General features: G+C 40.8%; 1 protein-coding gene across 2 annotated transcripts in view; it reads left to right on the forward strand.

Moving 5' to 3' along the window:
- LOC126275539 (TBC1 domain family member 13) overlaps positions 1-17,561 on the forward strand; it is a 180,235-nt gene that overhangs the window by 4,806 nt on the left and 157,868 nt on the right. For both annotated transcript variants that reach the window (XR_007550600.1, XM_049977206.1), the window contains exon 3: positions 11,748-11,873. Coding sequence is in view for 1 of the 2 variants with exons in the window: in XM_049977206.1 (XP_049833163.1) it covers positions 11,748-11,873 (126 nt within the window). In the remaining variant the exon portion in view is untranslated. The remainder of the gene's footprint in view (positions 1-11,747; positions 11,874-17,561) is intronic.

Consider the following 17,561-nt stretch of genomic DNA (forward strand, 5'->3'; position numbering starts at 1 on the left):
CACAAACCAAGAGTTAATTTGATCAAATGTTTACAGTAAATGCAGCAACTGCAGTTCTAGATCTTGACTTAATAAACTAGCAAATTCCTCAGAAATCTTTGAACAGCCGACATCAGTAAAATTTTTGATTTAGATAGAACAAATGAACTCCTGAACTTTTATCAGCGACAAATATTTTAAGACTAAAGAACAAATGAATTAAAGAACATGAACCGTAATGATGCGGAGTCACAATAGGCACAGCAAAAATATTCATACAATTATAGCTTTTGGCCATTAAGGCCTTTGTCGGCAGTACACACACACACACACACACACACACACACACACACACACACACACACACACACACACACACCTGTAACAGAGAAAAACAAAGTACATTACACGGCGCTGGTAAGGGGATAGTATAGCAAAGCAGTTTTTTAATGCAACTTGCAACTACAACTGTATGAACTGTAGATTATTTCAATAGTATCGATTTGGAAAGCAGTATTACACAATTTAATACCAAGGTAACTGATGGCCACAATAACTGGCTGCACAGTCATGACAATGGAAAATCAGTCATTAGGCTGCTTCACTTTAAATGCAAGCTGATTTCCTACTTTGCTTAGGCAGATTTTAACCTAAATAACAGTAAGATCGACCAAACAGCTTTTGCTGGAGGTTTTCAAAACACAGTCCTCAAGACAGCACTTGAATTAGTCTATCTTGGCAGTGCAACTAAATAGACCATTAAAACACTGTTTTCATAGTAACCAGAAAAGTTAGCTGACATTCACACTTATCGATCAGCTGAAAGCTGTTAAGCTGTCAGTGATGAGGTTGACGTGGCCACCACTCCCAGGACAGTGGTTTCCTTTGTCCGGGCATTGATAGTTGTGTACTATGGTGCACTTCCCTGGCTATGACAGCAACAGCTCGTTCCTTCTGTGCTGGCAGCTCCAACTCGCACTGCTCTGCCACAGGAAGCACATATGTGTGTCTTGCAAACCACTTGGCACACATCACTCACACTCCCTCTCTCTCTGCAGGCTTCTGCTCTCACCCAGATGCCAGTTCTGTGCTTGCGTGCATTTTCATACCATGTGTGCTTTCAGAAAATCTTTGCGACATGGACAATTGATAGGCTGCCAATGACCTATCAACCTCCTCTCCTAAAAACAAAACTGAGGGAGGGGGGAATGAAAGATTGCTGCCCCCTCCCTCCACCATATATTAATTAATTTATTTCTTTGACGTCAATTCCCCTGTATGTAAACTCTGGGCATTGGCCGACCTGTTGCCAGTGTGTGTCAACCAGCAGGAATTAAAAGGCAAATGGGAGGCTGCAAAAAGGCCTACTCTAGCAGTAGGCGACATAGTACATGTGAAAACTGTACAGAACTGGAGAAAAGTTGCCCAGGGGTCAAGTTTATAATCCAACTAGCTTTGCAGATGATGATGAAATGTATGATGAGATAAAAGAAAATTTTCAGTTAGTGAAGGGAGATGAAAATTTAATAGTCATGGGTGACTGGAATTCGAGAATACGAAAAGGGAGAGAAGGAAACGTAGTAGGTGAATATGGATTGGGGGTAAGAAATAAAAGAGGAAGCCGTCTGGTAGAATTTTGCACAGAGCTAACACTTGGTCCAAGAATCACAAAAGAAGGTTGTACACGTGGAAGAATCCTGAAGATGCTAGAAGATATCAGATAGATTATGTAATTGTAAGACAGAGATTTAGGAACCAGGTTTTAAATTGTATGACATTTCCAGGGGCAGATGTGGACTCTGACCACAATCTATTGGTTATGACCTGTTGATTAAAACTGAAGAAACTGCAAAAAGGAGGGAACTTAAGGAGATATGACCTGGAGAAACTGAAAGAACCGGAGGTTGTACAGAGTTTCAGGGAGAGCATAAGGGAGCAATTGACAGGAATGAGGGAGAGAAATACAGTAGAAGAAGAATGGGTAGCCCTTAGGGATGAAGCAGTGAAGGCAGCAGATAATCAAGTAGGTAAAAAGACAAGGGCTAGTAGAAATCCTTGGGTAACAGAATAAATATTGAATTTAATTGATGAAAGGAGAAGATATGAAAATTCAGTAAATGAAGCAGGCAAAAAGGAATACAAACATCTAAAAAAAGAGATTGACAGGAAGTGCAAAATGGCTAAGCAGGGATGGCTAGAGGACAAATGTAAGGCTATATAGGCTTATCTCACTATGGGCAAGATAGATACTGCCTAAAGGAATATTAAAAAGACCTTTGGAGAAAAATGAACCACTTGTATGAATATCAAGAGCTCAGCTGGAAGCAAAGAAAGGAAAACAGAAAGGTGGAAGGAGTATATACATGGTCTAGACAAGGGCAATGTACTTGAGAACAATATTATGGAAATGGAAGGGGATGTAGATGAAGATGAAATGGGAAATATGATACTGCCTGAAGAGTTTGATGGAGCACTGAAAGACCTGAGTTGAAACAAGGCCCTGGGAGTGGACAACATTCCATTAGAACTATTGACGACCTTGGGAGAGCCAGTCCTGACAAAACTCTACCATCTGGTGAGCAAGATGTATGAGTCAGGCGAAATACCCTCAGACTTCAAGAAGAATATAATAATTCCAATCCCAAAGAAAGTAGGTGTTGACAGATGTGGAAATTACCGAACTATCAGTTTAATAAGTCACAGCTGCAAAATACCAGTGCGAATTCTTTACAGATAAATGGAAAAACTGGTATAAGCCAACCTCAGGGAAGATCAGTTTGGATTCCGTAGAAATATTGGAACACGTGAGGCAGTACTGACTCTACGACTTATCTTAGAAGAAAAATTAAGGAAAGCCAAACCTACATTTCTAGGATTTGTAGACTTAGAGAAAGCTTTTGACAATGTTGACTGGAATACTCTCTTTCAAATTCTAAAAGTGGCAGGGGTAAAATACAGGGAGCGAAAGGCTATTTACAATTTGTACAGAAACCAGATGGCAGTTATAAGAGTCGAGGGACATGAAAGGGAAGCAGTTGTTGGGAAGGGAGTAAGAGAGGGTTGTAGCCTCTCCCTGATGTTATTCAATCTGTATATTAGAGCAAGCAGTAAAGGAAACAAAAGAAAAATTCGGAGTAGGAATTAAAATCCATGGAGAAGAAATAAAAACTTTGAGGTTTGCTGATGACATTGTAATTCTTTCAGAGACAGCACAGGACTTGGAAGAGCAGCCTAACGGAATGGACAGTGTCTTGAACGGAGGATATAGAATGAACATGAACAAAAGCAAAATGAGGATAATGGATTGCAGTTGAATTAAATCGGGTGATGTTGCGGGAATTAGATCAGAAAATGAGACACTTTAAGTAGTAAAGGAGTTTTGCTATTTGGGGAGCAAAATAACTGATGATGGTCGAAGTAGAGAGGATATAAAATGTAGACTGACAATGGGAAGGAAAGCTTTTCTGAAGAAGACAAATTTGTTAACATTGAGTATAGATTTAAGTGTCAGGAAGTCGTTTCTGAAAGTATTTGTATGGAGTGTAGCCATGTATGGAAGTGAAACATGGACGATAAATAGTTTTGATAAGAAGAGAATATAATCTTTTGAAATGTGGTGCTACAGAAGAATGCTGGAGATTAAATGCATGGATCACATAACTAATGAGGAGGTATTGAATAGAATTGGGGAGAAGAGAAGTTTGTGGCACAACTTGACAAGAAGAAGGGACTAGTTGGTAGGACATGTTCTGAGGCATCAAGGAATCACAAATTTAGAATTGGGGGGGCAGCTTGGAGGGTAAAAATCGTAGAGGGAGACCAAGAGATGAATACACTAAGCAGATTCAGAAGGATATAGGTTGCAGTAAGTACTGGGAGATGAAGAAGCTTGCACAGGATAGAGTAGCATGGAGAGCTGCATCAAACCAGTCTCTGGAGTGAAGACCACAACAACAACAACAACAACAATAATATTTCTTTGTTACTACTGGGCCTCCCCGTCAACTTTGCTTAACTTAAGTAGGCTCATATTGGCCCAGATCTTCCTGTGTGTTTTCATATCCTGGACCACATAGCTGACTGGGGTTAAAACCTTGATAATGCTACATGGACCCACAAATCACTGCAGCATTTTGCCTGTAATTCCCTGGATAACTTTGCTCCAGTTCTGTACATTTTTCACATGTACTATGTCGCCTACTGCTAGAAATGCTACACATCACTCTTTGTTATATCTCCAGCCTTCTTGCAGCTTCCCATTTGCCTTTAATTCCTGCTGGTTGACACACAGTGGCAACAGGTCGGCCAATGACCAGAGTTTATATAAAGCGGAATTGACGTCAAAAGAAAACACGAAATGTTTTAACCCAGCAAAGGCAGCTTGCTGGGAGTCGCCCCACCTAAACATCTCTCCCTTGTAATGTAGCTGATTAAGGGGTGCAGCAGCAAGGTGGGTAAAACCAGGTACAAATTTCCTAAAAAAAAAAAAAAAAAAAAAAAAATAATAATAAAAATAAAAATAAAAATTGTCCGTGCCAACGAATCTTCTTATGTGGCACTGAGAATTTGAATACGGCACTGTTTCACAGTCACACTTTTAGCAGAGACATGACCATCATCAGTGTTCTACTATATTAACAGTCCCTTAGCCTGTCCATTTTCTGTGATTCATTGATTCTTTCTTAATGCTGCTGTATGTTGTACCATACATCAAGTCATCCAGTATCTGAAATCTCTTCCTTCCTCACTTCCTGTTTCCTTCTACATAACCTTCTTAAACTGTTTTTATCAGTCTGTCATTCTATCTTAATATATGACCAACCCAATTTCTTTTTCTTCTTTTTAATACATGTAGCAACTGTCTTTTCTGTCTCACTCTTCTCAGTACCTCTTCATTTTTTACTCTGTCCATCCAACTTATTCTCTCCATCCTCCGCCCTGTCCACATCTCAAAAGCCTCCAGCCTTCCTCTGTCTTTCTTCCTCAAAGTCCATGTTTCAGCACAATACAGATGAACACTCCATACAAACCATTTTATGAGTTTTTTCCTGAGTTCTCTGTCCAGACTGCTGCAGAAAAGTCTCCTTCTCTTATAAAATTCCTCTTTGGTCATTGCTATCCTTGATCTAATTTCTGTGTTGCACTTCCAGTCTGTCTCTATCCTGCTTCCAAGATACTTAAAATTTTACACCTGTTGTAATAGTTCTCCATTCAGCATAATTTTTATTTCTTTATTTCCTTCTAGTGCCAATACTTTTGTTTTCTTTATGTGGCTAGAAGGACCATGTCATCAGTAAACCTCAAACACCCTACTCTTCTTCCTCAGTTTCTACTCCTTTGTCATAATTTTTTCTTTTAGCTACAGTGGTGTCCACTAAATCCTTTAATTCTTTTTCCCATGTGGCTAGAAGGACCATGTCATCAGTAAACCTCAAACACCCTACTCTTCTTCCTCAGTTTCTACTCCTTTGTCATATAATGAGCATTGGTCAATCATATTTTCCGAGTAGAGGTTGAAAAGGGTAGGTGATAGACAGCATTCTTGTCTTACTCCTTTTCCTAGTCAGATCCAGTTTTTACTTTCTCCTCTCACTTTAACTGAGGCTTTTTGATTCAGATATAATGAGTGTACAAGTCTTCTGGTTTTCCAGTCCGCTCTCTTTTCCCTCATTGTAGTCACCAGCTTGTCCCAAGCCACATTGTCAAATGTCTTTTCTAGGTCGATGAAGCACTTATATAGGTCTCTTCCTATTTCAATAAACCTTTCTCCCAAGTTTCGTCGGAGCCCTACTGCATCTCAGTGCTCGTATTCCATCTAAAGCCAAACTGCCTCCTCACTAAGGTTCTCCTCCATTACTTTTTCAAGTCTCTTATTAATTATTCTTAATATCACTTTGGCTGCGTGTGAAATGAGGCTGATCGTCCTGTGCTCACTGCATTTCTTGGTTCCTTGTGTTTTGGTAATAGGATCATTACTGTTGTCATAAAGTTCTCAGGCCATTCACCACTATCAAATATTTTATTACATAACCTCAATATTTCTCTGATTCCATCTTGGTTCAAGCATTTTAATTTTCCATCTAAAAAATGCTTTGTACCTGACATGTTGACACAACAAAGAAAGTAATCGGACAGCTGACTTTTTGTGCAATGGCGTTACTGTGCATTTACCATGCAAATGTTTGCTGTGTTTGGTGCAGGACTGTAACCTTTGAGAGATTGGCTGAGAGACATATAATCAATATGAGCATAGTTTTCTTCATTTTAATAGAAACTGGTCAACCAGTTTCAACAAGAAATTGTATTAATTGGTTGTTGATTGCTAGTCTTAGAGAGAACTTTTGCCATTGTTCTGTGAAAGGGTTCAACTGTGGCTGTAATGTGTTTATGCTGCTGTGAAGGTGTGACACAGCGGTGCTTTTGCTAACTTCGGCATTGAGTGGTAGACAGGTGACATAAAGACTGTGAGTCAAATATGTAAAGCTGCTGATTTATTGTTCAGGCTTTGGCCGTAAAAAGACATCAGGTTGAATCCGGAGTGGGATGATGAAGATAAACTTTTGTGGCATTAATGGGAACATTTTTATGGAATCTGCTTTACAGTCACCAAGATTATGCTGTGCTGCATTCAATATTTTAAGTGGTTTTACAAAGGAGATACATTGCTCTCCGCAAAATAATGCTGTGTTCATCTGACATTTAAAAATAATTCTTATTGGTAGCACTTCTTTGAAAGTAGAATTTATTATTTTCATTGTCTTCTTATCAGGTGCATACTTAATTATTACATCATGCACTAATGAAGATTGTTTGGATTTTGATTTCCACACAAAAATTGACATTTATAAGTCAGCACTTTGAGATCAGCTGCCCATGTAGCATATGATTGATGCAACTTCTTGCAACAATGAAAACATGTGAGCTTAGCTGCTGCAACAGAATGTGTTTGCTGCTCATAATGCTTAGACAGTCCGCCCCCGGTAGCTGAGGGGGTCAGCGTGACAGACTGTCAATCCTAAGGGCCCGGGTTCAATTCCTGGCTGGGTCGGAGATTTTCTACGCTCAGGGACTGGGTGTTGTGTTGTCCTAATCATCATCATTTCATCCCCATCGATGCGCAGGTCACCGAATTGGCGTCAAATCGAAAGACATGCACCAGGCGAACGGTCTACCCGACGGGAAGCCCTAGCCACACGACATTTCCATTTCCAATGCTTGGACAGCAAACTTCAGATTTCAGACAAATCTTAACATTCAGCATTTTTGAAAGGATGTAATTTTTGTATAAGACACAGTATTAGGGGATTAGTAGCCAGCAGAAAAGCGCACGTCCTAGTAATGTCAGTTATGCTTCTCACCTGGATGGGGAGCTGCAGACATCTGTAGTATGAGTCCCGGTCTTCATCTTCTGGATGAAAAGGCACAAGTGGTGGTGGTGGATGCTGCTCTGTTCCGATGAGCTGCTTAGGATAAGCCGTTGCTGTTCCATTTAAAGTTGCAGCAGTTGCTGCTATAGTTTCATGAATTCTGGGTCCATGATCAACGGAGATGATCTTTGTTGCACGCACATGCTAAGTGTAGAAGTCTGCTGTTATGAGCACAATTTGTTTTGCTTATCACACTGACACAATGGAAACAAACTGCAAAGACAAAAACATATAAGTTCGATGTCACACACACAGTAGATAGATGGCCAGTATTAAAGCCCATACTAAGTCCAAGATCATAGATGGAGTTGTCAGTAGATAGAATCCAGTACACAGAACATTCTGTTGAGCTAAAACATGAAAATGAGAGCTCTGCATGTTGCCTGCATGGTTATAGCCAATTACAGGTGACGGAGTCCTGCCACCTGATACGACATGGGCTGCAGGGGCTTGGCTTCTTCCCAGAGTGATTCTTGCAGAGACAGCTTGTAGATTGCAAATGTGGTGGTGAGAACAGGAGGTAGGTTCAATTTCAACAGTTTCACTTTTCTGGATTAAATCTAATATTGAGACAGAAAGGGGTGAATTATGCCACCTTAAGTCTTTTAGGTCACAAACCAAATAGCATCACAAGTCTGGTAAGCAATCAGAATTTAAAAAAAATTTAGAAGAATTTCTAAATGACAACTCTTTCTACTCAGCAGATGAATTTTTAAATATAAATTAGTAATCATACACTTATATTCAAAATAGAAAGTTTAATTATGACAGTAAAGAAACTTCTGTTAAACTAAGATGTTCCAGGTCATTATGAAGTGTTGTATTCATTAACTGTACAACAAGTATTAATCTAATCTAATCTAGCATTAAAGAAAGTCTCTCTCTCTTTCTTTGTCATGTTTATAAGCAGTCAACACATTTATTACACAAGCCATGTTGTACTATGTAGTGGTGGGTACATGATATACCACTTTTGTCCGCCTTCTCGTTCCTTTTGCAGATGATACACGCGAGGAAATATTGTTGGTATTTCTCTGTATATGCCAAAATTGCTGTTATGAGAAATGATTCCATCATGGTTACTATGCGAAGTCTAAGGAAGTAATATGTTTATTGGCTTATTGGTGAATAGAGTCTTGGAATATTGAGAATAAAGCTCTCCATGATGCACAACATTTTTCCTTGAGTATAGTTGATTTAGGCACAAGGGATCTGGGCACACCTGCGAGAGGTGGATCTACCCATCTTTTGGTGTAAACTACTGTGAGATTTTTTATCAGGGTTTAGTCCTTTGGCATAAATTGTTTTCACTGTTTCCGGAAACGCCCTTTTCTTTTATGTTGTGTAGCATGCTTTTTTCTGTTGCCTGCACCAAGTTCTATCCAGTTTGCTTCACCCTATCAGTCACTTTACTACTGGCAGAGTAATCCTCATCTTTATTATATTGAATGGCTATTATAAATGTTGAGAAATATGCAATATCTCATGATACACAGAACAATAAACTATTAGCCACTAGGATTTTGAATCAGACCCATGTGGTTACACACAGAGGAAATTGTGGAAGTTCACTTCAATATGTTAAGAAACACATGAAATGCAAGAATTTTTTACTTAGCTAAACACACAACTGACACGTTTCATGACTGTGGAGACTGGCTCCTCAATTTGGGTCATACAGTACTAGGTGTATAAATTTTAAAAAATGAATAAATAAATTGGTGACACCTTCTACACTAGTGTTTCAAAGATGAACACCTTAGCACCAATTTACCACCTTCAAAGTAATGAAAATCATAGAGCACCAAGAAAGCATGCCTTCAGCTTGGGGAGGGCGGGGTGTAGCTATGCAGTCTCTTGTTACCCACTTTTTTTTTTTTGTGAACTATGTGTGAGATTACCTGCAGAAAGTCTGTATCTAAAGCTGCATGGAACCATCCATCTGTCCTTACCAACAACTGACATTCTTAATTTTACAGTGGGACCAGCTTTCTTCAATTATGGACTTAACACTTCCCCCCCCCCCCCCCCCCCCCCCTTCCTCTCTCTCTCTCTCTCTCTCTCTCTCTCTCTCTCTCTCTCTCTCTCTCTCTCTCTGTGTGTGTGTGTGTGTGTGTGTGTGTGTGTGTGTGTGTGTGTGTGTGTGTGTGTCTGTCTCTGTCTTTGCTGCTTCATTCTACAAGATGGTGCTGTAGGAGTTGTGAATCTATGATGTTCGACATCTGTTTTGGCAAAATTTTCGTGCTGTTACTTTGCTATATGATGCCAGGTTGGGAAAAGGCCATTTGGGTGTGAAAAACTGCTGCATCCCATTCAACAATGCCTCTGAGACCAGAAGAACAGAAGAAGATATCAAGAGCAGAAATATTTCTATTACTGAACCAGAGTGTCTCATACGGCTTGTGTTGAGAAAAGAAAAATTCTGTTATAATGCTAGCCTCCCAACAAGCTCAGCTTGTGGATCACATGTTTTCATGGGATTGTGTTCACTGAAATTTGCGAGGAAGATGAATAATTGGCAGAACTACAAATAAGATCATAAAAGGCCGTTGGATTAGTTATATTTCTGGCTTTTATATAATGTCACTGATTTAAGTGTGAAAACTGTATATTATGCATATTTTGTTTGCCGTTAGGTGTAGTACCATTTTCTTGGAATCTGAGGAAACTAATGTACTGAAAACTTGTAGAGTGCCGATAAAAGGTTGTCTGCTCTCATTTTCATGAAGAGAAACCCATAACTTTTTAAGAGCAACTGCTTCCTGCATCAATACTGGACTACTCATAGAGCAAGTTACATGCCACCTAACCTCAGACAAAAACTTTATGTAGAACTCCACATTATATTGGCATGAAATTTATAAATAAAGTCTGAAAGAGGATTTGTGACACACTCTAAAAAATATTGAAGAAGACCTTAAAAACTATCTGAAAAGTAAATGCTGTTATATTATAGGCTGTTTTTTTATATGATAACCATTTAAAATATTATCTTTATGAAGAAATAGTATAATATGGATTATCAGTTTGAATTAATTTTGCTAGTCTGTATACAGTGTTAGAACCTACTCAAGTCACCTAAGTCACAAATTTTAAGTGTATGAGGCATGTTATGTGATAATAAAGATTTGATTTGATATGATCGGAACAGAACACAGTGGCTCCGTTATTAACCACTCTGCTCTCAGCTCTCCTGAGAAATGCTGATTTTGTACAAAGGAAAGTGTGACATAAACTCTGTTTTTTCGATTAAATAGAATGGAGTTCAATTAGAAATATATGACTCGCTTAAACATGGTAATGATGTAATTTTGTATACACATGTTAGGGAACTGTAGAATTGTTCTGAGGGCAAATGTTCCTCCATATTTATATCAATTTGTTGGTCTGTCATTTGCCTGCCTCCCTCCCATCTTCTCTGCTATTCAGATGCTTCATGCTTAATGGTGTTACTGTGGGATTTGTAACCTCATTTCGTAGTGGATTCCTCCTACTGTTGCTGTTACTCAAAACTTTTTATCTCTTTCTTTGAAAGTCTTAAGCTATTTGAAGGTATTTTGTGCAGTGCACTTTGAATGAATGACTTAATAATGTTTTTGCCTGTGTTTGTGATTCTGTTGTTTGTCTTGTGTAGACTTACAAAAATTGTCAAGTCTCATTGTTGTGACCACCTATTACTATCCATAGTATTTTGGTTGAAGTGCCCATTCTCTCCATAGTAGACAATAATGAAGTGATTGCCAATGATGGATTTGAAAGAAAAAAATCTGGTAAAGAGTGACATGAAAACATTTGTCAGATAATGTGACAGAGGCAATGCACTGTGTTTTCCTATCATTGGTTTAAGAATGTCTGTCCTCTAATGTGATGTACTGAATCAGTAAGCATTCTTATTACCCGTTACCAACCATTGTAGTCAAAGTTCTTCTTGCATGGCAGTGACATATCTTTCCACAAATACAGTTCTGTAGCTTGCTGACTATAATCACATGAAGTTCTGCAGATTCCACAAAGACTACTCTCAGTGGTATTATTAATCAGCACACAATACATTTTCTCCACACAGCCATTTGAACCCTTTACAAACTTTGCTTTCTCAAGAATATTGCCCCTCTGACTTCAAAGTCAGTAAGAATCCCTTTTTACAACTTAGATAAGCACTTTCTTCAATCATGAATGTGTCATATAAAAAGCATGTAGACAGTCTGTCAGTTTCCTTATAGAATTACTATGTAGGTTGACATCACACCATATGAACTACACATTGTAAACATATTGTGTAGTATTTAGTAATATCATATTACTTTGCTGTTTCATAACTGTCACTACATTATTTTCAAGGAGTTCCAGATGAACAGGGCAGAAGGGCGTTATGCTGGAAGCTTCTGCTCAATTACTTACCACCAACTCATTGTACATGGAGTGAAACCTTAAGTAGGAAGAGAGAATTGTACAGACAATTTATTGGTATGTATTAAAGTTCTGTGTATGAAACTTCATTTTTAATTTTTCATTATTTTTTGTTTATGCGAGAGCAATTGCATGATTTCTGTCACTTCTATGTTAAGTACCTGTTGTCAACATAGTGACAGTATAAAAAAAGATGGAAGGAGAACTTTCAGAGTGGAAAATAATTTACAGTATTCGAGGCCATCATCTGACAATTACCAACAATATAAAATTATTCATAACTATGTACAACTCATTTGTGATAATATCAAAATGGTAAAATAGAAAGACCTTCACAATCAGTGGTTTTTCAGTGCTTTATAGTGCTATTTATGTTGAGTATCTGAGTGTATGGTTAATCTGTAAGCTGTCACAATGTTTCTGTAGATTAAGGTATGTAAAGTTTTTTTCTGAATTCATCCTAATCATCTTGATTCATACATCATAAAGCCATTATTTGCTCAGGAGCATCTTAACTTTTCCAGACTTGTAGCAATCAGCCTGTAGCACCTCACTAAGTTTACCTTTCATACATTAATTTGTTATGTTTCTGTACAATCTACTATACAGAAAAATATTGTTGAAAAGGAAACTGTCGGTCAGAAAAATCACACGATAAATGAACAATGACAATCTAATCAGTACCTGATGGCTCAACACAAAAGTTTTGTCTCAAGTGCAGATAGTGTTGAGGATCAGTGGACAAAGTTCAAAACCATGGTACAATATGCGTTAGATGAGTATGTGCCAAGCAAGATCGTAAGAGATGGAAAAGAGCCACCGTGGTACAACAACCGAGTTAGAAAACTGCTGCGGAAGCAAAGGGAACTTCACAGCAAACATAAACATAGCCAAAGCCTTGCAGACAAACAAAAATTACGTGAAGCGAAATCTAGTGTGAGGAGGGCTATGCGAGTGGCTTTAATGAATTCGAAAGTAAAGTTCTATGTACTGACTTGGCAGAAAATGCTAAGAAATTTTGGTCCTATGTCAAAGCGGTAGGTGGATCAAAACAAAATGTCCAGACACTCTGTGACCAAAATGATACTGAAACAGAGGATGACAGACTAAAGGCCGAAATACTAAATGTCTTCTTCCAAAGCTGTTTCACAGAGGAAGACTGCACTGTGCTTCCTTCTCTAGATTGTCGCACAGTTGACAAAATGGTAGATATCGAAGTAGACGACAGAGGGATAGAGAAACAATTAAAATCGCTCAAAAGAGGAAAGGCCGCTGGTCCTGATGGGATACCAGTTCTATTTTACACAGAGTACGCGAAGGAACTTGCCCCCCTTCTAGCAGCGGTGTACCGTAGGTCTCTAGAAGAGCGAAGCGTTCCAAAGGATTGGAAAAGGGCACAGGTCATCTCCGTTCTCAAGAAGGGACGTCGAACAGATGTGCAGAACTATAGACCTATATCTCTAACGTCGATCAGTTGTAGAATTTTGGAACACGTATTATGTTCGAGTATAATGTCTTTTCTGGAGACTAGAAATCTACTCTGTAGGAATCAGCATGGGTTTTGAAAAAGACGATCGTGTGAAACCCAGCTCGCGCTATTCGTCCACGAGACTCAGAGGGCCTTAGACACGGGTTCACAGGCAGATGCCGTGTTTCTTGACTTCCGCAAGGCGTTTGACACAGTTCCCCACAGTCGTTTAATGAACAAAGTAAGAGCATACGGACTATCAGATCAATTGTGTGATTGGATTGAGGAGTTCCTAGATAACAGAACGCAGCACGTCATTCTCAATGGAGAGAAGTCTTCTGAAGTAAGAGTGATTTCAGGTGTGCCGCAGGGGAGTGTCATAGGACCATTGCTATTCACAATATACATAAATGACCTGGTGGATGACATCGGAAGTTCACTGAGGCTTTTTGCAGATGATGCTGTGGTGTATCGAGAGGTTGCAACAATGGAAAATTGTACTGAAATGCAGGAGGATCTGCAGCGAATTGACACATGGTGCACGGAATGGCAATTGAATCTCAATGTAGCGAAGTGTAATGTGATGCGAATACATAGAAAGATAGGTCCCTTATCATTTAGCTACAAAATAGCAGGTCAGCAACTGGAAGCAGTTAATTCCATAAATTATCTGGGAGTACGCATTAGGAGTGATTTAAAATGGAATGATCATATAAAGTTGATCGTCGGTAAAGCAGATGCCAGACTGAGATTCATTGGAAGAATCCTAAGGAAATGCAATCCGACAACAAAGGAAGTAGGTTACAGTACGCTTGTTCGCCCAATGCTTGAATACTGCTCAGCAGTGTGGGATCCGCACCAGGTAGGGTTGATAGAAGAGATAGAGAAGATCCAACGGAGAGCAGCGCGCTTCGTTACAGGATCATTTAGTAATTGCGAAAGCGTTAAGGAGATGATAGATAAACTCCAGTGGAAGACTCTGCAGGAGAGATGCTCAGTAGCTCGGTACGGGCTTTTGTTAGAGTTTCGAGAACATACCTTCACCGAAGAGTCAAGCAGTATATTGCTCCCTCCTACGTATATCTCGCGAAGAGACCATGAGGATAAAATCAGAGAGATTAGAGCCCACACAGAAGCATACCGACAATCCTTCTTTCCACGTACAATACGAGACTGGAATAGAAGGGAGAACCGATAGAGGTACTCAGGGTACCCTCCGCCACACACCGTCAGGTGGCTTGCGGAGTACGGATGTAGATGTAGATGTAATCCTTTTAAACTACCATTGCTCAGTATCCATTTTTTGTGTAAGTATGCTTAACATCATCTGTGCAGTTCAGAAAAGCTGGTGGTGAAGGGTAGTATCTAGATGGTTAGTGCAGTGAAGCAGCGATTGAAATCAAGTGTGTTATGTTTAACTGCATGTTGTGTCACAGGATGGTCTACTTTGCTCTCGGCTACAGTTTGGCAGAGGCCGTACACCCAGGTGGACAGCTGGTTGGTAGTCTCACCTATATAAAAAACTGTGCAATGATATAGGAAATACTAAAATGACATAGCTGCTTTCACAGATGGCCTAGTCGCTGATGGGGTAGGCTAAACCTGTGGTAGGACTGGAATAGGAAGCGCTTAGTGGGTGGAATGGGCAGGTTTTGCACTTGGTTCTTCCATAGGGATATGATCCTTGTGGCAAGGGGTTTGGGTTGGGAGTGGTATAGGGATGGACTAGGTTGCTGTGGAGGTTGGGTGGGCAACGGAAGACCGTTTTAGGAGGGGTGGGAAGCATCTGGGGTAGGATGTCCCTCATTTCGGGGCACAATGATAGGTTTACAAATCTTTAACATAATGATAGGTAATCAAAGCTCTGGCGAAGGGTGTGGCTCCATTGTCCAGGGTGATACTGGGTGATGAAGGGGCACTCCTTTGTGGCTGGTTTTTGGGGGTGGTGGGAGGATTTGGGTTGTGAGGGGAAGTGGCACAGGAGATCTGTTGGTGGACAAGGTCTGGAGGATAGTGCCTGTGTGTGAAGGCCTTGTTAAGATTCTCAGCATACTGAGCAAGGGAATTGCTGTCACTGCAGATATGCCATCCCTGGGTAGTGAGGCTATATGGGAGGGATTTTTTAGTGTGAAAGGGATGACAGCTGTCAAAATTGATGTACTATTGGTGGTTGGTGTGTTTAATGGGGACAGAGGTGCAGGTGGAGCCATCAGAGAGGAGGAGGTCAACATCTAGGAAGGCAGCACACTTGGGTTGAGGAGGACCACATGAAATGGGTGGGAGAGAAGGTGTTGAGGTTGTGAAGGAATGAAGATAGGATGTCTTGGCCCTGGGCCCAGATCATGAACATATCATCAATGAACCTGAACCAGACTAGAGGTTTGTTGTTTTGGGAGGCTAGTAAGGTCTCCTCTAGATGGCCCATAAAAAGGTTGGCGTAGGAGGGTGCCGTGAGGGAGCCCAGGGCTGTGCCATGGATTTGTTTATGTAACTTCCCTTCAAATGAGAAGTAGTTGTGGGTTACGATAAAGTTAGTAAAGTGAATGAGGAACGACGTAGTGGGTAGTGGTCCAGACTCCTAACCCACTGCTTCATTCCTCATACATCTTACTAACTTTATCCCAACCCACAACTACTTCTCATTTGAAGGGAAGGTATACAAACAAATCTGCAGCGCAGCCATGGGCACCTGCATGGCATCCTCCTACGCCAAACTTTTTACGGGCCATGCTTCCTAGCCTCCCAAAGCTCCAAACCCCTATTGTGGTTCAGGTTCATTGATGATATCTTCATTATCTGGACCCAGGGCCAAGATGCGTTATCTTTGTTCCTTCATAACCTCAACATCTTCTTTCCCATCTGCTTGACGTGGTCCTCCTCAACTCCTCTACCTTTCTAGATGTTGACCACCTCCTCTCCAGGAATGGTGTATCTGCAGTGACAACAACTCCCTTGCTTGGTATGCTGAGGGTCTCAACAAGGCCTTCACAGACAGGCACTATCCCCTAGACCTAGACCAAAAACAAATCTCCCATGCCATTTCCCCTCCCAACCCCTATCCTCCCACCACCCCCAAAAACCAGCCATAAAGGAGTTTCCCTTCGTCACGCAGTACCACCCTGGACTGGAACAGCTGAACCACATCCTTTCTCCAGGGCTTTTATTACCTATTGTCATGCCCTGAAATGAGGGACATCTTAAGATACTTCCCACCCTTTCCAAAGTGGTGGTCCATTGTCCAGGCAACCTCCACAACATCCCAGCTCATTGCCACAAGGATCATATCCCTGTGGAAGGCCCAAGTGCAAAACCTACCCAGTCCACCCAGTCAACACTTCATATTCCAGTCCTGTCACAGGTTTATCCTAACCCATCAGGGGCCAGGGCACCTGTGAAAGCTGCCATGGCATTTGCCAACTCTGCTGCAATCATTGGCATTGTTTTTATATTGGTATGACTACCAAGTAGCTGTCCACCAGGACGAATGCCCACTGCCAAACTTCGGCACAGCATGCAGCTGAACATAACACAATTGATTTCAATGGCTGCTCCACTACCCGAGCCATCTGAATCCTTCCCTCTACCACCAGATTTTCTGAACTGGGCAGATGGCAGTTATTTATAGAACACATTTTCTGCTCCCATAATTATTCTGACCTCAACCCACTGTATCATGCTGTCCCCACACCCCACACCCTCCACCCAACAGTTTTCACTCCCCTCTGTCCTATCATCTCCTCCCCATTCTTGTCTCCCACCCTGTTTATTTGGAGCCCTCTACCAAAACATCTGCCCATCCTTCCCCTCCCCTCCCCTCCCCTCCCTTTTTTGTTCTTATGTTCCCCACCACTCTGCCCCACAACTTCCTGATGCCGCATCTGTTGGCAGTCTTGTCCCTGCATGCTCCACCAGACAGCTTTTGTCTCTCTTCACACACATACGCCACTATCCCTTCTCGTTCCCCACCCTCTCCAGATTGCTGCTTGCATCCCATGTAATGTTGCATTCCGGCCCGAGGTGCTGGAGATGGTGGTCATGTGTGTGTGTGTGTGTGTGTGTGTGTGTGTGTGTGTGTGTGTGTGTGTGTGTGTGTGTGAGGTGTGCTTACTTTTGTAGCATCAATAGAGAGGACACCACCATTCATCATGTGATGTCGAATACATATGAATATTTTTTACTGTAGGCATAATTCTCAATTAAAAGTAACTGATCATTAGATTTCTTCATGCAAAGTTGGCGTCCAGTTCCGTTCCGTTCCGTTCCGTTCCGTTCCGTTC

The sequence above is a fragment of the Schistocerca gregaria genome, chromosome 1 (genome assembly GCF_023897955.1).
Source record: "Schistocerca gregaria isolate iqSchGreg1 chromosome 1, iqSchGreg1.2, whole genome shotgun sequence".
Classification (NCBI taxonomy): domain Eukaryota; kingdom Metazoa; phylum Arthropoda; class Insecta; order Orthoptera; family Acrididae; genus Schistocerca; species Schistocerca gregaria.